The following is a 15873-nucleotide window of genomic DNA, read 5'->3' as shown; positions in this document are numbered from 1 at the left end:
ATGTCTGAGATGTAAAACGCATGGGAAAGTCAAGGTCTTTGCATTGAACTATGAGCAATTTACATTCAGAGATGTTGTTTATTTCACACAGCTACATTTCACATCAACTAAAGTTTAAAATATTATATCGTAGTGGACCACCCCTTTAAAAAATATTTGCAAACTGACCACTGAGAAAACTCCAGATCATATATATATATATATATATATATATATATATATATATATATATATATATATATATATATATATATATATATATATATATATATATATATATATATATGTATGTATGTATATATCCCTGGCTGGATGGCCAGTCCTCCACTGCACCTTGGTTCTGCATTCATTTCAAATGAGCGCTACCCTGTACTAAAATGGCGGCTCTATTGACGCATTCCTTCCAATTGACAACAACAATGTATGCGACATCTAATGTAAATATCTATGGTTTTGATACACATATTGCAGAAATGGTAAGAAATTATGTTTTTGTTACTTTAAAGAAATGACCATTCAAGAGGATGTTTTTGGCTGATTGCGATGCTTATGTAAACAAGTTGCAAACTGTTTCTTAAGTATAAATGTCATATTTTTTTATTTTACTATTTCATATTTATATTCATACAAACAAACATACATACATATACATACACACAGTTGAAGTCAGAATTATTGGCCCCCCTTTGAATTTTTCTCTCTTTTTCCCAAATGATGTTTAACAGAGCAAGGAAATTTTCACAGTATGTCTGATAATATTTTTTCTTCTGGAGAAAGTTTTATTTGTTTTATTTCGACTAGAATAAAAGCAGTTTCAAATTTTTTAAACACTATTTTACGGACAAAATTATTAGAAACTTTAGGCTATATATTTTTTTCTCAATAGACTACAGAACAAACCATCGTTATACAATGACTTGCCTAATTACCGACCTGCCTAGTTCACCTAATTAACCTAGTTAAGCTTTTAATTGTCGCTTTAAGCTGTATAGAAGTGTCTTGAAAAACATCTAGTAAAATAATATTTACTGTCATCATGGCAAAGATAAAATAAATCAGTTATTAGAGATGAGTTATTAAAACTATTATGTTTAGAAATGTGATGAAAAAAATCTTCTCTCCATTAAACAGAAAACTAGGGGAAAAATAAATAGGGGGGCTAACTATTCAGGGGGACTAATAATTCTGACTTCAACTGTTTATACATACATACATACATACATACATACATACATACATACATACATACATACATAAAAACAAGTATACAAACATAAAGGCTCTTGGTATTATTTAACCTCCTGGAGCTTAGTGGCCACATACATGGACAGCACATTTTAGCTCTTCAGTGGCTATTTAAAATACTTTGAATGTTTTATATTTTGTTACAGACATACAGTGTCATCCTGCAACTATTTTGCAGCATATAAAATGTCCCAAACACTATGTTTAACTGTCCAAAATAAGGAAAAAATGTTGTTTAACGTGGCTTCATGCTGCATGCTACATCCTGTCCTTTAATTTCTGTAACATTAGGATGTGACACTGTTAATGGTATCTGTTAAATTAAATTAATTGCATTGAATTACAGTACATATATTAATTATAAGTTATAATTTTGCGTTAGAACTGAAAAATGCAGATAATAAACTCTATGCACGACCCTTTCCGCGTTTGATGTGTTGAAAAAAATTTGAAACGCCTTCTGTCAATCGTTTCGAGCTCTCATTGGTGTATAATCCTGTCAGTCATCTATTCGTCACCATGATTGGCCAGACCGCGTTATTGTGCTGTAGAATCTGAAGTGACTGTTTGAGGGATTAACGGCGACAAAGGAGTCCTGTATAGGTAAGATTCACGCGGGTCACCATATTATAAATACTTTAAAATAGGTAAATATCACTTATTTATAATTAATATATCATGTTTGGTTAGAGGTGACGTGTTTTTCTGCGTTAACCGAGAAGCTAGTGTGCTAGCATTATAAAATAACGTTAGCATGCTAACAATCTCACTTCGCTAATCTCCTATTTATTTTATTTGATGTCGGTTTTACGGATCAGATCATACAAATGAACACTAGATTATCTTTATTTAGGCATTATAGTACATTTTAAACAGTATATGATGCATATAGCACGATAGCATGTCATGTTTGACAGGTTAGCTAGTATCTGTTTACTTTTAAGTCGGGTTAAATCTATAAGTATTTCTTAAAATATACAATATAAAATTGTATGTATCCACTATGAAGTGTTATATGCTCAAAATATAATTTGTAACATCCCTTTTTTAGCTATTACTCGTAGAGATCAGCTCCAGTGGGAGTAAGGGCTAATAGGATTTCTCAGCTGCCCCAGTCTATTTCCTCATGAGGTGTTTTGAACTAGATTTGCGTTTCATGAGGGAACAACCAACACATTGTGGGTAGCAAAAAAAAGATGTGTTAGTGTATGATTTGTGTAGTTTTGTGGATGTTTAAATGATCCAGATTATAAAAATAAGACTAAAAGGATGGGAGGAGCAATGGTAAATACAAATATGATATGAATCAATCTAAAAACAATACTAGTATTAATAAACACTTTGGCTGGGCGATATGGCAAAAATGCAATCTCCATAATAATTTTCCATATTGAACTATAACGATATATATTTCGATATAAGTTTTAATGCCTCCAGATTTAAAAGAGTATCCCAACAATGACTGAAGCCACAAAAATCATTGGGTCCATTAAATGGCACAACCTATTTTCGGTCGATAAATTTTTAGTGGCCAAAAAATCTCTGATATCAACACACTTTTAGATTCTCATTGTTGCACATTTCTGCTGTGTGATTGGCTCTTAGATCAATATACATTCAAAAAGTTCAGAGCTTATCATTGTCATTTCAAATCAAATCAGGCCTTTATTTGTCACATACACTTTTGTATAGTGAAATTAAACCCCCCTCCCCCCCGGACCATACACAAACATCACAATTTTCAGGGGAGACAGGTCACAGGAGGTAGCATTCAGAAACGAAGTAAGATACATCTGGACGGTTAGGCAAAACTTAAAGACCCCCTCAGCTTGCCCTTGATTAGGGCAAAGTGAGAAAAGGGAGAAAAACAGCCCTATATTAGCATAAGCACATCGGCAAGACAAAACATTGACACAGGGGAAATGGAAACAATCCGATGAGTGCGGGCAGCCAACTGGTCCAGCACCAGCAGCCATGCAAGGCGCAAGTCACAGTCCCGCCCATGCCCCTCGTGGGTGAAAGCATCTTTTAAAATCTGTATAGTCTGCCACTTTCTTTCAAACCACTATGTTTTTTTTTCATTCATCAGCAAGTTTTAAATATTTTGAATTATAGTGAATTTTAGTTGGATCAGTTATTGTTTATATATAAATGTATAGTTGTTTATATACAGTAAGGGTGAGAGTAGGTTATGATTTAATCAAGTAGAACAAATCTATTGGTTATTTGTTTCTTCATTACATATTGCTTATTTGTTTATTTATAATTTTTTTAATGCATGCATTTTCTTATAAGTATTAAACTATATAAAAACATGCTGTGGATAAATGCAATTGTTTGCTGTTTACATAATGCATTAGATGTAAATCAAAGGCGGCAACACCAAGGCTCCAAAAATACAAATTTATTAAATTAAAAAGGCTGACACAGAGCGTGTAACGTTTCGAGCTACCCGGCTCTTCATCAGACACTGTTCATCACAATCAGGTGCTCCTTTTTATACACTTCCGGATCACATAATCTCCTCTCGCATATATGCCAACATATACATACATGCATATGTATACATACACAATCGTTCATATATACATATACATGTATACACATGAATACATTCACATATAGTCTATAGCTTAGATATCTAAGAATAATGAAGAGCCGGGTGGCTCGAAACGTTACACGCTCTGTGTCAGCCTTTTTAATTTAATAAATTTGTATTTTTGTAGTATAAATTTTAATGTATTTTGAATATTTTTGGAGCCTTGGTGTTGCCGCCTTTGATTTACATTTAATTTGCACTTTTTGCGGTTTTGGCTGAGCACCCAATTAAGAGAGATGTGCGTGCTTTTGTACAGTTTTTCAATTTTTTTACATAATGCATTAGCAAATAATATTTTTAAGAAGACTTTTTTTAAATTATTTAGCTTCATTAAGTAGGCAAATAAATTATCATCATACATTATATCATATATTAGCGTGCAATGTAAATTTCAGTGTTTATAAATGAAAAGAAATAAAAGGAATTACTATAGAGCTGTGAACCTACACTAGTCTCACGGTTCGGTTCGGTTACGATTATCATGCCATCGATTCGGTTCAATTCGATATTTCGGTGCATCACGGTGCATTGACGGTGCTTTCCATACACAGTTTTATATTTTCTTCACAGGAGCATTTCTTGTATTAAAATGTATGAATATATTTATATTTACATACTATTTGTAATACAATTTTGTCATTTAATACAAACAGTCAGATATATAAACTGTAACTTTAAACAAAACGAGCATTTAGCAAATAATATAAACAAATATAAATATCCAGCTCAATTTCTGATCCCCTGTCTAGTTTTCTTACACCCCTTTGATTGGTCACACCCTCAACAAAAACGGTTGCGATTGGCTCTTGCGCGCTGCGCTCTTCACAGATGAGTGACACTGATAAGCGGCAGGCGGCAGTGGCGATCTCACAGCTGATGTATGATGGACACGGTGGAGAAAACTCTGCAGACACACGCTCGTTTCTTTATCCAGAAGTAATGCTGTAAAACAGTCGAGAAGAGAAGAAAAAGCCACGCCAGCAGGTCAAATGGGCCACTGTGTGTGTGAGAGAAAGAGAGAGAGAGAAATGAAGTAAGCTACTTTCATTCTCTCAATCTCAGTGAAATAGGGGCTATTGTTGTATATGTCAGTGAAAGACTGATCCAGCAAACACACACAGTGAAATTGTGCACAGTTTATGAGTTTTAAGTAGTTAGAGCGCTGTAAATACTCGCGATCGCCTCCCTCGTGACAGAGCGCATATTTTGACACCCCTAAATTACTAATGGTGACCAGTAGGGATGGGCGATTTGGCCTTAAATCCAAATCTCGATTAATTCAATATTTTATTTCAATTGCAATTAATTTAAAATGCGGAAATAGAAAAATATATATATTTTATTAAATTTAGTTCACTGATAAGTCTTGTACAGTAATTATGCTTGCATTTTACAAGTGAGAGATTTCTGAATGAAGGGTGCATTACTGGATTTTAAAATAATTTAAGAAAACACACACTATCTACTTTCTATGAATATTTAACATCAATGCTGAACAACTGAAATTAAAACACACATTATCTAAAACAAACTTTTCTTATTAAAAAATGTAAAATAAATAACTTGCACTTTTGGAAGCAAAATAAATAATTTTCAGTGTTTTTCATAATTAAAGTTGAAATTAAGCAGTATCTCTTCTAAATAGTATAACTCATGCATAACATTAACAGTGCATTTCTTGCATCTTCTGTAAACAAATACTTTTATGTAAATAATAACTTTAATGTAATGGAAAATATGCCACCTCAAGGCATCTCTGGTGATGCTTCCAATCATCGTCAGCGTAGTGCAAAGTAAGGCTCAAGAATGGGTCCATACTTGACCAGAGATCAGATCCGGGTGCAAAGTGGCCACAGATGTAAAAATTAGCCTAAGCCTTTAACAGAGCGGGATCACGTGACTCCACACGTGGTGGGAAAAGTAATTGAAAAATATCGATTTGGAAAAATTAGATCTATTATAGGTTCTGAATATCGATTTCGATTTCTTTTTGATAAATCGCCCAGCCCTAGAAACCAGTTACATGTTTTGCGGTCTGTGTAACTAAAAAACGCTTGTTTTGATGTATGAAACTCATAAAAATATGAATTTGTATAAATTGTACTATCACTATCTCTCCAAAATGTGTCTCAGGGTGGCATCATGACGACGCTGGATGATAAGATTCTAGGGGAGAAGCTGCAGTATTACTACAGCAGCAGTGAAGATGAAGAGAGCGACCATGAGGAAGACGAGAACGCACACAAAACCATCCGTGACCAGGAGGTGCTGGACGTGGAGCTCGACTACAGCGCAGACGGCAGTTCGGTCAACACTGGTACGAATAAACATGATACATCAAAGTTTTGGTCAGACTTTACATTAAAGTTTCATTAGTTAATGTTAATTTATTTATTTAATAAAATAAACTTAAAATTATGGCTAAGCGGTAAGACATCAATTTTATTTCACAGTAACAATATCTTTTGTGATATAGTTTTTTATAAAGATAATTATTCCAGAAAATGTACAAAAGGGTTTCATATAATAAATATGCTTTAATATTTAAGACAAGAAAAGGACTTTGTCTCATTTGATTATTTACAATTAAATTTTTAACCTTATTGATATAGTAAAAAAAATATGACGTTAGATCAACAACAAAGGCTATATATGTCACATTTCACACTTTTATGTGGACCTTAATATCATAAACATTTCTCAAGTAACATCTTCTCACAGATATCAAATATATCCCAAGTAAGTAGCAGGAAAAGAAAACTTAAATATGAAAATATAAATATGTAAATACTTTAAGGAAATTTAAAGCAAAAAAAATTATATATGAAGCATCTTTTTTCTTGCTCTTTTACGGTACACATTTCATACCGTGGTACCGATATATACCTTCATACCACCAAGCCCTACTAATAATTAACAATACTTGTACAGCACATTTCTTAATCATAGTTCAACATTTACTAATGCATTATTAAAATCCAAAGTCATTCTCGTTAACATTAGTTACTTGTTCATCTTAGTAAGTACATTAACTAACATCCACGTTAATTAATAAAACCTTATTATAAAGTGTTACCGATTAAATGATATTTTGCTCGTCTACAACTATTGACAGCAGATCTCTCAATGAGGGAGAGAGGATTTGCACTCGTGATATCTTTACTGCTCTATTTATTCAACCTAACAAATGTAAAGCTTAGTCCATCACTGTCCTTCTCGCGATCTGTTTTCTTGTTTATTTACCCCTGGCCCTATGATTTCTGAGTATTTAAACTCATTATTGGGAATCACAGGGACGGTAGAACTTTGCGGGAGACTTGCGGAGCTTCCAGGAGCGGTCAAAAGGTTGGATGAGATGCTAGGTAGCATCAGCTCAAAACAGTGGAAATACAATAGCTGCACTCGCAACAAAGAGCATCTCTCCCACGGGACGAGCCAATAAACCAAACAGAGGATCTGTATTTACCTCTGTTGTGGCTGCTTGTAGGCTATGGATAATATATGGGAGGGCACGGGCGTCTTCGGTTCTGTCAGGTGTGGCGCGCGCACTTTCATTCCAATACAGCAGATAGTGGCTGTGTAGAACTCCACCATGCGCGATTCAGAGAGCAGACATTTGTGTTCGCGCAACCATGTAGAGACAGAAATCACATACCTCTGTGTAAATAAGATATTACATACGCCTATTTGGCTCGTTTATTAAAAGAAGTTGGGATCTGGTGCTATATATAAAATAGAATTGACTTGACTTCTAGAAGGGCGGGGAAAGCCGTTGGGAGGACGGAGTGCCCCCGAATATAGTGGTAGGGGAAACACTGCTTTCCCTGCGCGTTTTAAAAACACTAATTTAATTGTTTAGGAATTATTAAAATGCTTGACTCAATACTGTTTAAAATCTCTATGAATTTCAATGCAAATACACTCTAAATGATACTTTTAAATATCCATATGATTTCAAATGAAATACTTGCGTGCATTTATTAACAAACTTAACATTTTTTACTTAACAAATATATTACTTCGCAATAAATGCAAAGTTTAACACAATATTTATCAAAACATAAAACATATTACATATTGTTGACCATTCCATATTAATTTCAATTGTTCCTTAAACATGTGCAATTGTCTGACAAATGTAACTTTTAATTGAAAAATAGAAGTATTCTGAAATATATATTTGTTTACCAATAAAATACAATTTCTCTGCGTCTCTAAATGGATTTATACAGAAAATATGAATGTATTTATAGTATTTAACTAGTTAAACTCTGCGGACCCGGTATCGGGTCCGTGACGTCATCGACATTCGCTTTAAGATTTAAAGGGCTAGCATTGCACCCGACCCCCTTAAGTGGTTTTGTTTGAAAGTGTAGAATCTATATCTTATGCACATATGCATCACTTTGTTTTTATTCTACTGTACAAAAGTTAATTACACTTAAATACACAGTATTTTGGATACCTGAGCAGGGTATTTTACGTTGGTTCATTTTCATATTTTTCATGTGACACATGTACAAGTAGTAGCTCAAATGAAAGCTCTTGCCAGTGCTCATACAGTTCTAGCACTCTTTTTACTGAATTATATTCACATATCAAACAGTTGTCGAATGAATCACGGTGTTTTCATGGCGCAGAAGTGAAAACAATACATTTATGATCAATAAGCAGCCTCAGATAGCACAAACAGCTGTCAACTCTTACCTTATGCTGTGCACTTCAGGGCCATTTCTCCTCTGTTTTTGAGGTGATGTGCATAAGTAATCCTTTTATATGTCTGACGTGGTCCAAACACAGTGAATTATGTTTGATCAAACAAAAGAATAGTGAACAATGAAAACAATGATCGATCCCTGTGGCTTGTACAGCACCTCTCATCAGTTGGAATACAATAACTTTTGCATAGATTATGGTGGAGACATTTATCTTTTTTCCTATGATTACAGACATGTGCAGGAACCTCCAAAATTAATTACAGCACGCTAGACCACACAGAACCTAAAATGTACACTTTCAAATTTGAGTTTATAAAAAAAATACAAAAAGTGCCTCTTTTTTTATGTGTTTATTATAACACAGACAACCTATACAGATATTTTAAACACTTTCAATAGTGTTTTATGAAAATTCAAAGGGGTTTTCTTCAAAATGATACCAAATTTTTGCATTTACACCTCTGTATGTGGATTTGGAAAGCTTTTAAATTTGGGTAGGCAAAATCCAGGCCGAAATCCCAAAATAACAGAAGAGTTTAACTGGATAAACATGTGCAATTGTCTGACAAATTTAACCTTTAATTGAAAAATAGAAGTATTCTGAAATGTATATTTGTTTACCAATAAAATACAATTTCTCTGCTTCTCTGAATTGATTTATACAGAAAATATGAATGTATTTAGTATTTAAGGCAAGCATATTATTGACATACAAACAGGCGCATCCATTCAAATCTTTATGGCTTGAGACTTCCACTTTCATACACTTAATTGATTTTTAGACGTTAAAGCAGCTCGTTATGCTGCTTGATGTTGCAAGCTGAACTTTTCTTCTTATATTATTCTACTTTTCATGTACATTTACATTTTTTACATGTACACTTTAGTCATGAACACACTTGTTTGTAGAGCGAGTAGGTCGCCCTGTTTTTAGCCGTTTATTATTCCTAGTCATTTCTCCTATAGACAACCGAATCATGAAGTTCGAAAACAATCGCATAAACAAGCACACAAACACTAAATATATAGAGTGATCCCTTATATTGCTATTTTCATTTAATTATATTACAGTAACCTGTTACTTAAATGATAGCAGGTGTAAACAGTAACTCTGCTGAGCGCTACATCTGATCACTTTCCCCACAGGGCCGAAGGGAGTGATCAATGACTGGCGTAAATACAAGCAGCTGGAGAATGAGCAGCGCATCGAGCAGCAGAAAGAGATGGAGAAACTGATCAAGAAACTCAGCATGACCTGCAAATCCCATCTGGAGGAAGAAGCCGACAAGCAGAAACAGAAGGAGCTGCAGGATAAACTCACAGGCAAAGTGAGAAACACTCTCAAACTCTTACAATATGACTTTTCACAATGTGCAGTTGATGCTTTTGTAGGATATTTAACAGTTTGATAGATAGATAGGTAGGTAGGTAGATAGATATTGCACTGGTTTGCATAGGCGTCTTAGTAATATAATAAAAAATGATTTAATAAAGATACAGTGCTCAGCATATACGAGTACACCTCCTCCAAATTTCTCATTTAAATGAATATTTTCTATAGAAAGCTTTACGATATTATATTTGTACATATACATTAGATTAGTTAGTACTGAAGCCAAATCTGGAGCTTATCTAACAAAATAACTGGTTCAAAATTGAGTAGCCCAAATTTTTATGTTGGAAAAATATTAAATAAAATGTTAAAAAATAGCAAAAATCATAACATATATTTACAATTTGGTTTAAATGTTGTCAAAAGTTTGAAAAGTTTGTCTTTTTTTTGTTTGCAATATGTTGTATGATTTTAAATGTATTATCTTTTCATTTCTTAATGTTTGGTAACTAAAATATTATTTTAATAAATAAATCTGTTTAATAAATCTTTTTTGTTCAAATGCACCAATATATTTTACCCATATTCACTGAGAAATGGATACAAATATTCATTATGATGAGTACTCGTATATGCTGAGCACTGTAAATGTACATTTTTAAATAACAAAGTAGGAGTTTGCTTTTGTATTATTTGGTTAATTTAGCAAATAAAACTATTTAAAATTAAAAGTTCTATATATTATTTGATTAAATTTTTTATTGATTTCTGGAAAACAATTTATTATGCACAGTTATTAGTATTTTAATATCATAAATATGCGACTGTGGATTTCTTAATAGGTTTTATTTATTTATTTTTAAGTTGTAAATTTGTTTTTGTTTGTATGTTTATTTCATAATTTATATAGTTTTTATTAATTTGGTTATTTTTAAGATGCATTAATAATAAAGGTTTTATTTAAACTATCATACTTTTTTGTGAGTTTTATTTGTTTATTATTGTTATTATTATTATTATTATTATTATTATTATTAATTTTAATAATATTTAATGATTTTTATTTATTTATTTTGATACTTAGAAAAAATTTAATATTCCCGTAAAAATATTAGTTTAGTGTAATGCAGTTTGCATTAAAGTAAAAAAAAAAATTCTGAAGGTTTAGTTATTGTTAAATGCAATACAGGGATAGTTAAAATCTAAAAATCCTGTCATAATTTTACTCAAGCTCCACAAACCTGTATGAGGTTTTTTTTTTTAGTTGAACACAAAATAAGTTATTTTGAAAAATTCTGAAAACCTGTAACCATTGACTTGCGTATTATTAGTTTGTCACTATGGAAGTCAATGGTTATTTGTTTCTAACATTTTTCAAAATATCTTCTTTTTTGTTCATCAGAAAAAAGATCTTATAAAGGTACAGAACAATTTGAGGAAGAGTAAATAATGAATGAATTTAGTTTTTTGGGTGAACTATCTCTTTAACCCTGAATATTTCCTCAAAAAATAAAAAAAAGTAATTCTCCTCCATCTCCAGCTGAACCTGCGTGTGGATGAGGAAGAAGAGGAGGATGACGATGATGAAGCGTTCCTCCAGCAGTATCGTCTGCAGCGGATGGAGCAGATGCGGCGGCAGCTGTGTGGAGGCAGGCGATTTGAGAAGGTGATGGACATCTCTTCAGGAGAGGAGTTTCTGCGTGCCGTCGACGAGGAGGGAAAGAGCACGCTGGTGCTGGTCCACATCTATGAGCCTGAGGTGCCCGCCTGCCAGGCCATGGACGGCAGCCTGCTCTGTCTGGCGCTGCAGTACCCGATGGTAAAACTCATAAAGACATGTCTTCAGTTCAGACTTTTCAAAGGTCCCGTGAAACTAAAATACAACTTTTTTTGTTGCAAATTGACATTTTCTTGTTTTATTTTAAACATTTACAAAGCGCTGTAATACTTTCAAAAATCATGATCGCAATGTAGATGTCCATGCCTAATATCTGATGGCCAGAAAGTGATTAATTTGATGATTTTTAATTGTTACAATTTTGGTATTTGTGATGCAGCAAGTCCAGAGACTGTTGTGTACAGCATGATTTTATATACATTTCACTTTAAAGTGAAACAACGTAACAAGCGGATAGTCTGTCATAACTAGGGCCAGACGAAATCTGCGGACATTTTTGCTATTTCTGCTTAGAATTTAGTAAAAAGTCTGTGGATTTATGTTTTATGTTTATGAATTATTTTGGGAGTATCATAACTAAAACCTTAATATAGGAAATAAAAATTAATAGCTTTTTATCTTGTATTTAATGTTCACAATGCAAATCCAATTAGATCCACTTTATTTGGTAAACAAAGCAAGTCTCTTTTATAATATATATATATATATATATATATATATATATATATATATATACTAAAAGACAGAAAATAATACTTTACAAGCTATATTGTCAATAAATCATATAAATATTTTCATATTAGTCACTAGTATTACTGAAATTCATTTAAAACCTGAATAAAATATATGTATACACATTTACACGAATACATAAACAGTCAACAAAGGGCTAAAAATCTGCGGAATTCTGCCCGCACAGATTCCGTGTGGGCCTAGTCATAACCAAACTACTTATTTGTAATATACTAAATTTTTGTGCCATCTGCTATACATATATATTTTTTTTTTCAATAGCAACAAAGCAATTACAATACATATAAACAGACAAAAAGTAAAGTACAAACGATACAGAGGTTACTTCTTTACAATTAGGAAAATATGAATTCAATTTAAAGTAGCAAAACAAGACTTTAACTACTTGCGCTTCAAACCAGCATGATTCTGACAACACGTTAAAATAATATAAGAAAAATGCCGTTTATGTCAAGCAGTTTATTAAAAATACATTTTATTTTAACATTAAGCAGCAAAACAAGCTGTTTTTCGACTAAAAATGTCTGAGGGGGTCTGTGAATCTGACATTTGGCTTAGAGCAGGGGTGTCAAACTCAATTCCTGGAGGGCCGAAGACCTCCACAGTTTAGTTCCAACCCTGCTCCAACACACCTACCTGCAGGTTTCAAACAAGCCTGAAGGACTCAATTAGTTTTATCAGGTGTGTTTAATTAAGGTTGGAACTAAACTGTGCAGAGCTGCGGCCCTTTTGGAACCGAGTTTGACACCTGTGGCTTAAAGGAAATCCGCTCTAGTTTAAATCTATAGTGTTTTTAATATCTGTGTGTTCTCCTGCAGGTGAAGTTTTGCCGGGTGCGCGGCTCGGCTGTGGGCACCAGCGCTCTCTTCCGCAGTTCAGCTTTACCCGCACTTCTGCTTTACCGTGGTGGAGATCTGGTGGGAAATCTGGTGCGTGTGTCTGATCAGCTCGGAGACGATTTCTATGCCACTGACGTGGAGGCGCTTCTGCAGGAATATGGCCTTCTGCCAGAGAAATACGCACAGCCCAACACACACTCCTCCATTCGCAACGCCGCGGTCACACACCCCGACGATTCAGACAGCGACCTTGATATAGACTAAATGCTTGCAATCATATCTCTATACACATACATGCATACGCTGTACAAAAATCATAATAATAATAAGAGGCCATCTGACAAATTCAAAGTTTCTCTTGATTTATTGGATATGAGGTTTAGTAAAAGGCCAAAAATGTACATTTATTCAGTGGTTATAAACAGAGTTTCTTTCTTCTGTTAAACACTAAAGAGGATATTTTGAAGAAAGCTCTAAACCTGTAACCATTGACCTCCATAGTAGGAAAAACAAATACTGTTGCAGTGAATGGTTACAGGTTTAGAGCTTTCTTCAAAAGATCTTCTTTAGTGTTCAACAGAAAAAAGAAAGGTAGAAGAAAAAACAAATACTGTGGAAGTCAATGGTTATGTTTTTCCTCAGAAAAAAATATCTTCTTTTGTGTTTAACAGAAGAAAGATACTCAGCTTTGAGTTGAGTAAATAATGACATCATATTTAATTTTTGAGTAAACTATCCCTTTAATATCTGTTTTATTTTACTGACAGCATTTCTTTCACATTTCAAATAAAAATATCGTCATTTTGAGCATTTTTTTGGTCAGATTGTCGCTCAGAATAACAAATATTTTGTTTGAAAACCTGGTTTAATTGATCAAATGCTGATTTCTTTACTCTTCTGAAGTAAAAAAAAAAATAGTATTGGATTGTTTTTAAAATGACGATGAAAATTATTAAAAATGTACAATTGCACCATTTTTTTATTTAATGTAAAGCAATCTAAATGATACCGTTATTTCAAAGAAATGTCGTCAGTAGATTTCAAAATAAAAGAAAAATTAGACTTAAACAAAACAAAAAAAAGACTTTAATCAAAACGGTCACACTTTACCATAAGGTTTTGTTAGTTAATATTCATCATTTTCTGATGCGTTATTTAAATCTATATTTATTTTAGTTTAGATTCGTTCATGCACTAGGACAGGGGTGCCCAAAAAGGGGTGTCCTGCATTTTTTAGTTCCATTCCCAGCTATTCAAGCTCTTTCTAGGTATACTAGAAACTTTCAGGCAGGTGTAGTGAAGGAAGTTGGAGCTAAACTATTCAGCACATCGGCCCTCCTTGACTGAAAATCTAAATTTATGGTAGTTTAGATTAGTTCCGGAATGTCAAACTCAGTTTCTGGAGGGCTGCAGCCTTGCACAGTTGTTTCAACCTGCTTTAATACGCTTGCCTGTAGATTTCAAACAAGCTATTTAGGGTTGAAACTAAACTGCAAAGCTGTGACCCTCCAGGAACTGAGTTTGACAAACTTAACTGGATTCCTTTAGGGCCGTAGCTGTGCACAGTTTTGCTCCAACCCTATCAAACACAGCTGATCCAAATAATCAAGGTGTTCAAAAGAGTCATGAACACTTCATTAGATGGATCAGTTGTGTTTGATTAGAGTTGGAGCAAAACTGTACAGAGCTTCGGCCCTCCAGGAATTAAGTTTCAGACGAATGCACTAGGACAAGGGTGCCCGAACTCTGTCCTGGAGGACCGGTGTCCTGCATATGTTAGTTTTAACCCCTGTTAAATACACCTGAATGAGCTAATCAAGTGTGTTAAAGGAAGTTGGAGCTAAACAATGCAGGACATCGGCCCTCTAGGACTGAGTTTGGGCACCTCTGCACTATGAGTTAACATGACTATCAATGAATAACTTTATTTTCATAACCTAACATTAACAAAGAAGAATAAATATGTTGCTTAAATGTGTCTTTCATTGTTTGTTTATGATAAATGAAATGGTATAAACCAGGGGTGGGCAAACTCGGTCCTGGAGGGCCGGTGTCCTGCACAGTTTAGCTCCAACTCTAATCAAACACACCTGCTTATAGGTTTCTAGCGATCTTGAAGACACTGATTGGCATGTTCAGGTGTTTTTGATTAGAGATGGAGCTAAGCTATGCAGGACGCCGGCCCTCCAGGGTTTGCCCAACCCTAGTTGAACTAATTGAATCTTATTGTAAAGTGTTTTTTTTTTTCATAGCTGGGCATTCTTATAAACATTCACAGTTGATTCAGACCCAATACAGTGACCAAACTACGGTTGCAGAAACATGTCAGATACACTAATTTACACGAGATTTCTGTACAAATGTAATGCCGCTGACTCATCAGTTACTGGACCAAAACAGTAGATATCATTCGATGTATGTATGTGTGTGTGAGAGTCATTTAAGACACTTCCATAATCAGGAGTGCTTCTTTATGCAAGAAAAAAAAAAAACCCTTCGGAGAATCCTGCATTATTGCTTCATTATTTATTGTAGCTTTAGGATGTTGTGTTTGTTTACTTGTGTGTTTTCATTCGGACTACATTCACTTTAGTTCACTTTGCCCTCTGTTAGTTTTATACATTTTGTAAACGTGTCTCCATCAAAGACCAATGCAAAAATAAAAGCGTATGATTCTGAGTTGACTTGCTGACATATGTGCATTATCT

The 15873-nt window shown here is 33.8% G+C and overlaps 1 protein-coding gene across 17 annotated transcripts; it reads left to right on the top strand.

Moving 5' to 3' along the window:
- Positions 1–1764: 1764 nt before the first annotated feature.
- On the top strand, positions 1765–15849 carry pdcl (phosducin-like). 17 transcript variants are annotated; one of them, XR_015519455.1, is made up of 8 exons: positions 1780–1848; positions 5978–6161; positions 9709–9890; positions 11436–11714; positions 13145–14550; positions 14678–14886; positions 15042–15188; positions 15356–15849. XR_015519455.1 is itself a non-coding variant. In NM_199647.2 (5 exon segments), coding segments are annotated over 4 exon segments (921 nt in total). In that variant the 5' UTR covers positions 1765–1848; positions 5978–5986; the 3' UTR covers positions 13430–15849.
- Positions 15850–15873: the final 24 nt, after the last annotated feature.

Source organism: Danio rerio, chromosome 21, assembly GCF_052040795.2.
Source record: "Danio rerio strain M-AB ecotype USA chromosome 21, GRCz13ab, whole genome shotgun sequence".
Lineage (NCBI taxonomy): Eukaryota > Metazoa > Chordata > Actinopteri > Cypriniformes > Danionidae > Danio > Danio rerio.
Note: the sequence above shows the minus strand (reverse complement) of the source record. Positions and strands in the feature narration are given on the sequence as shown.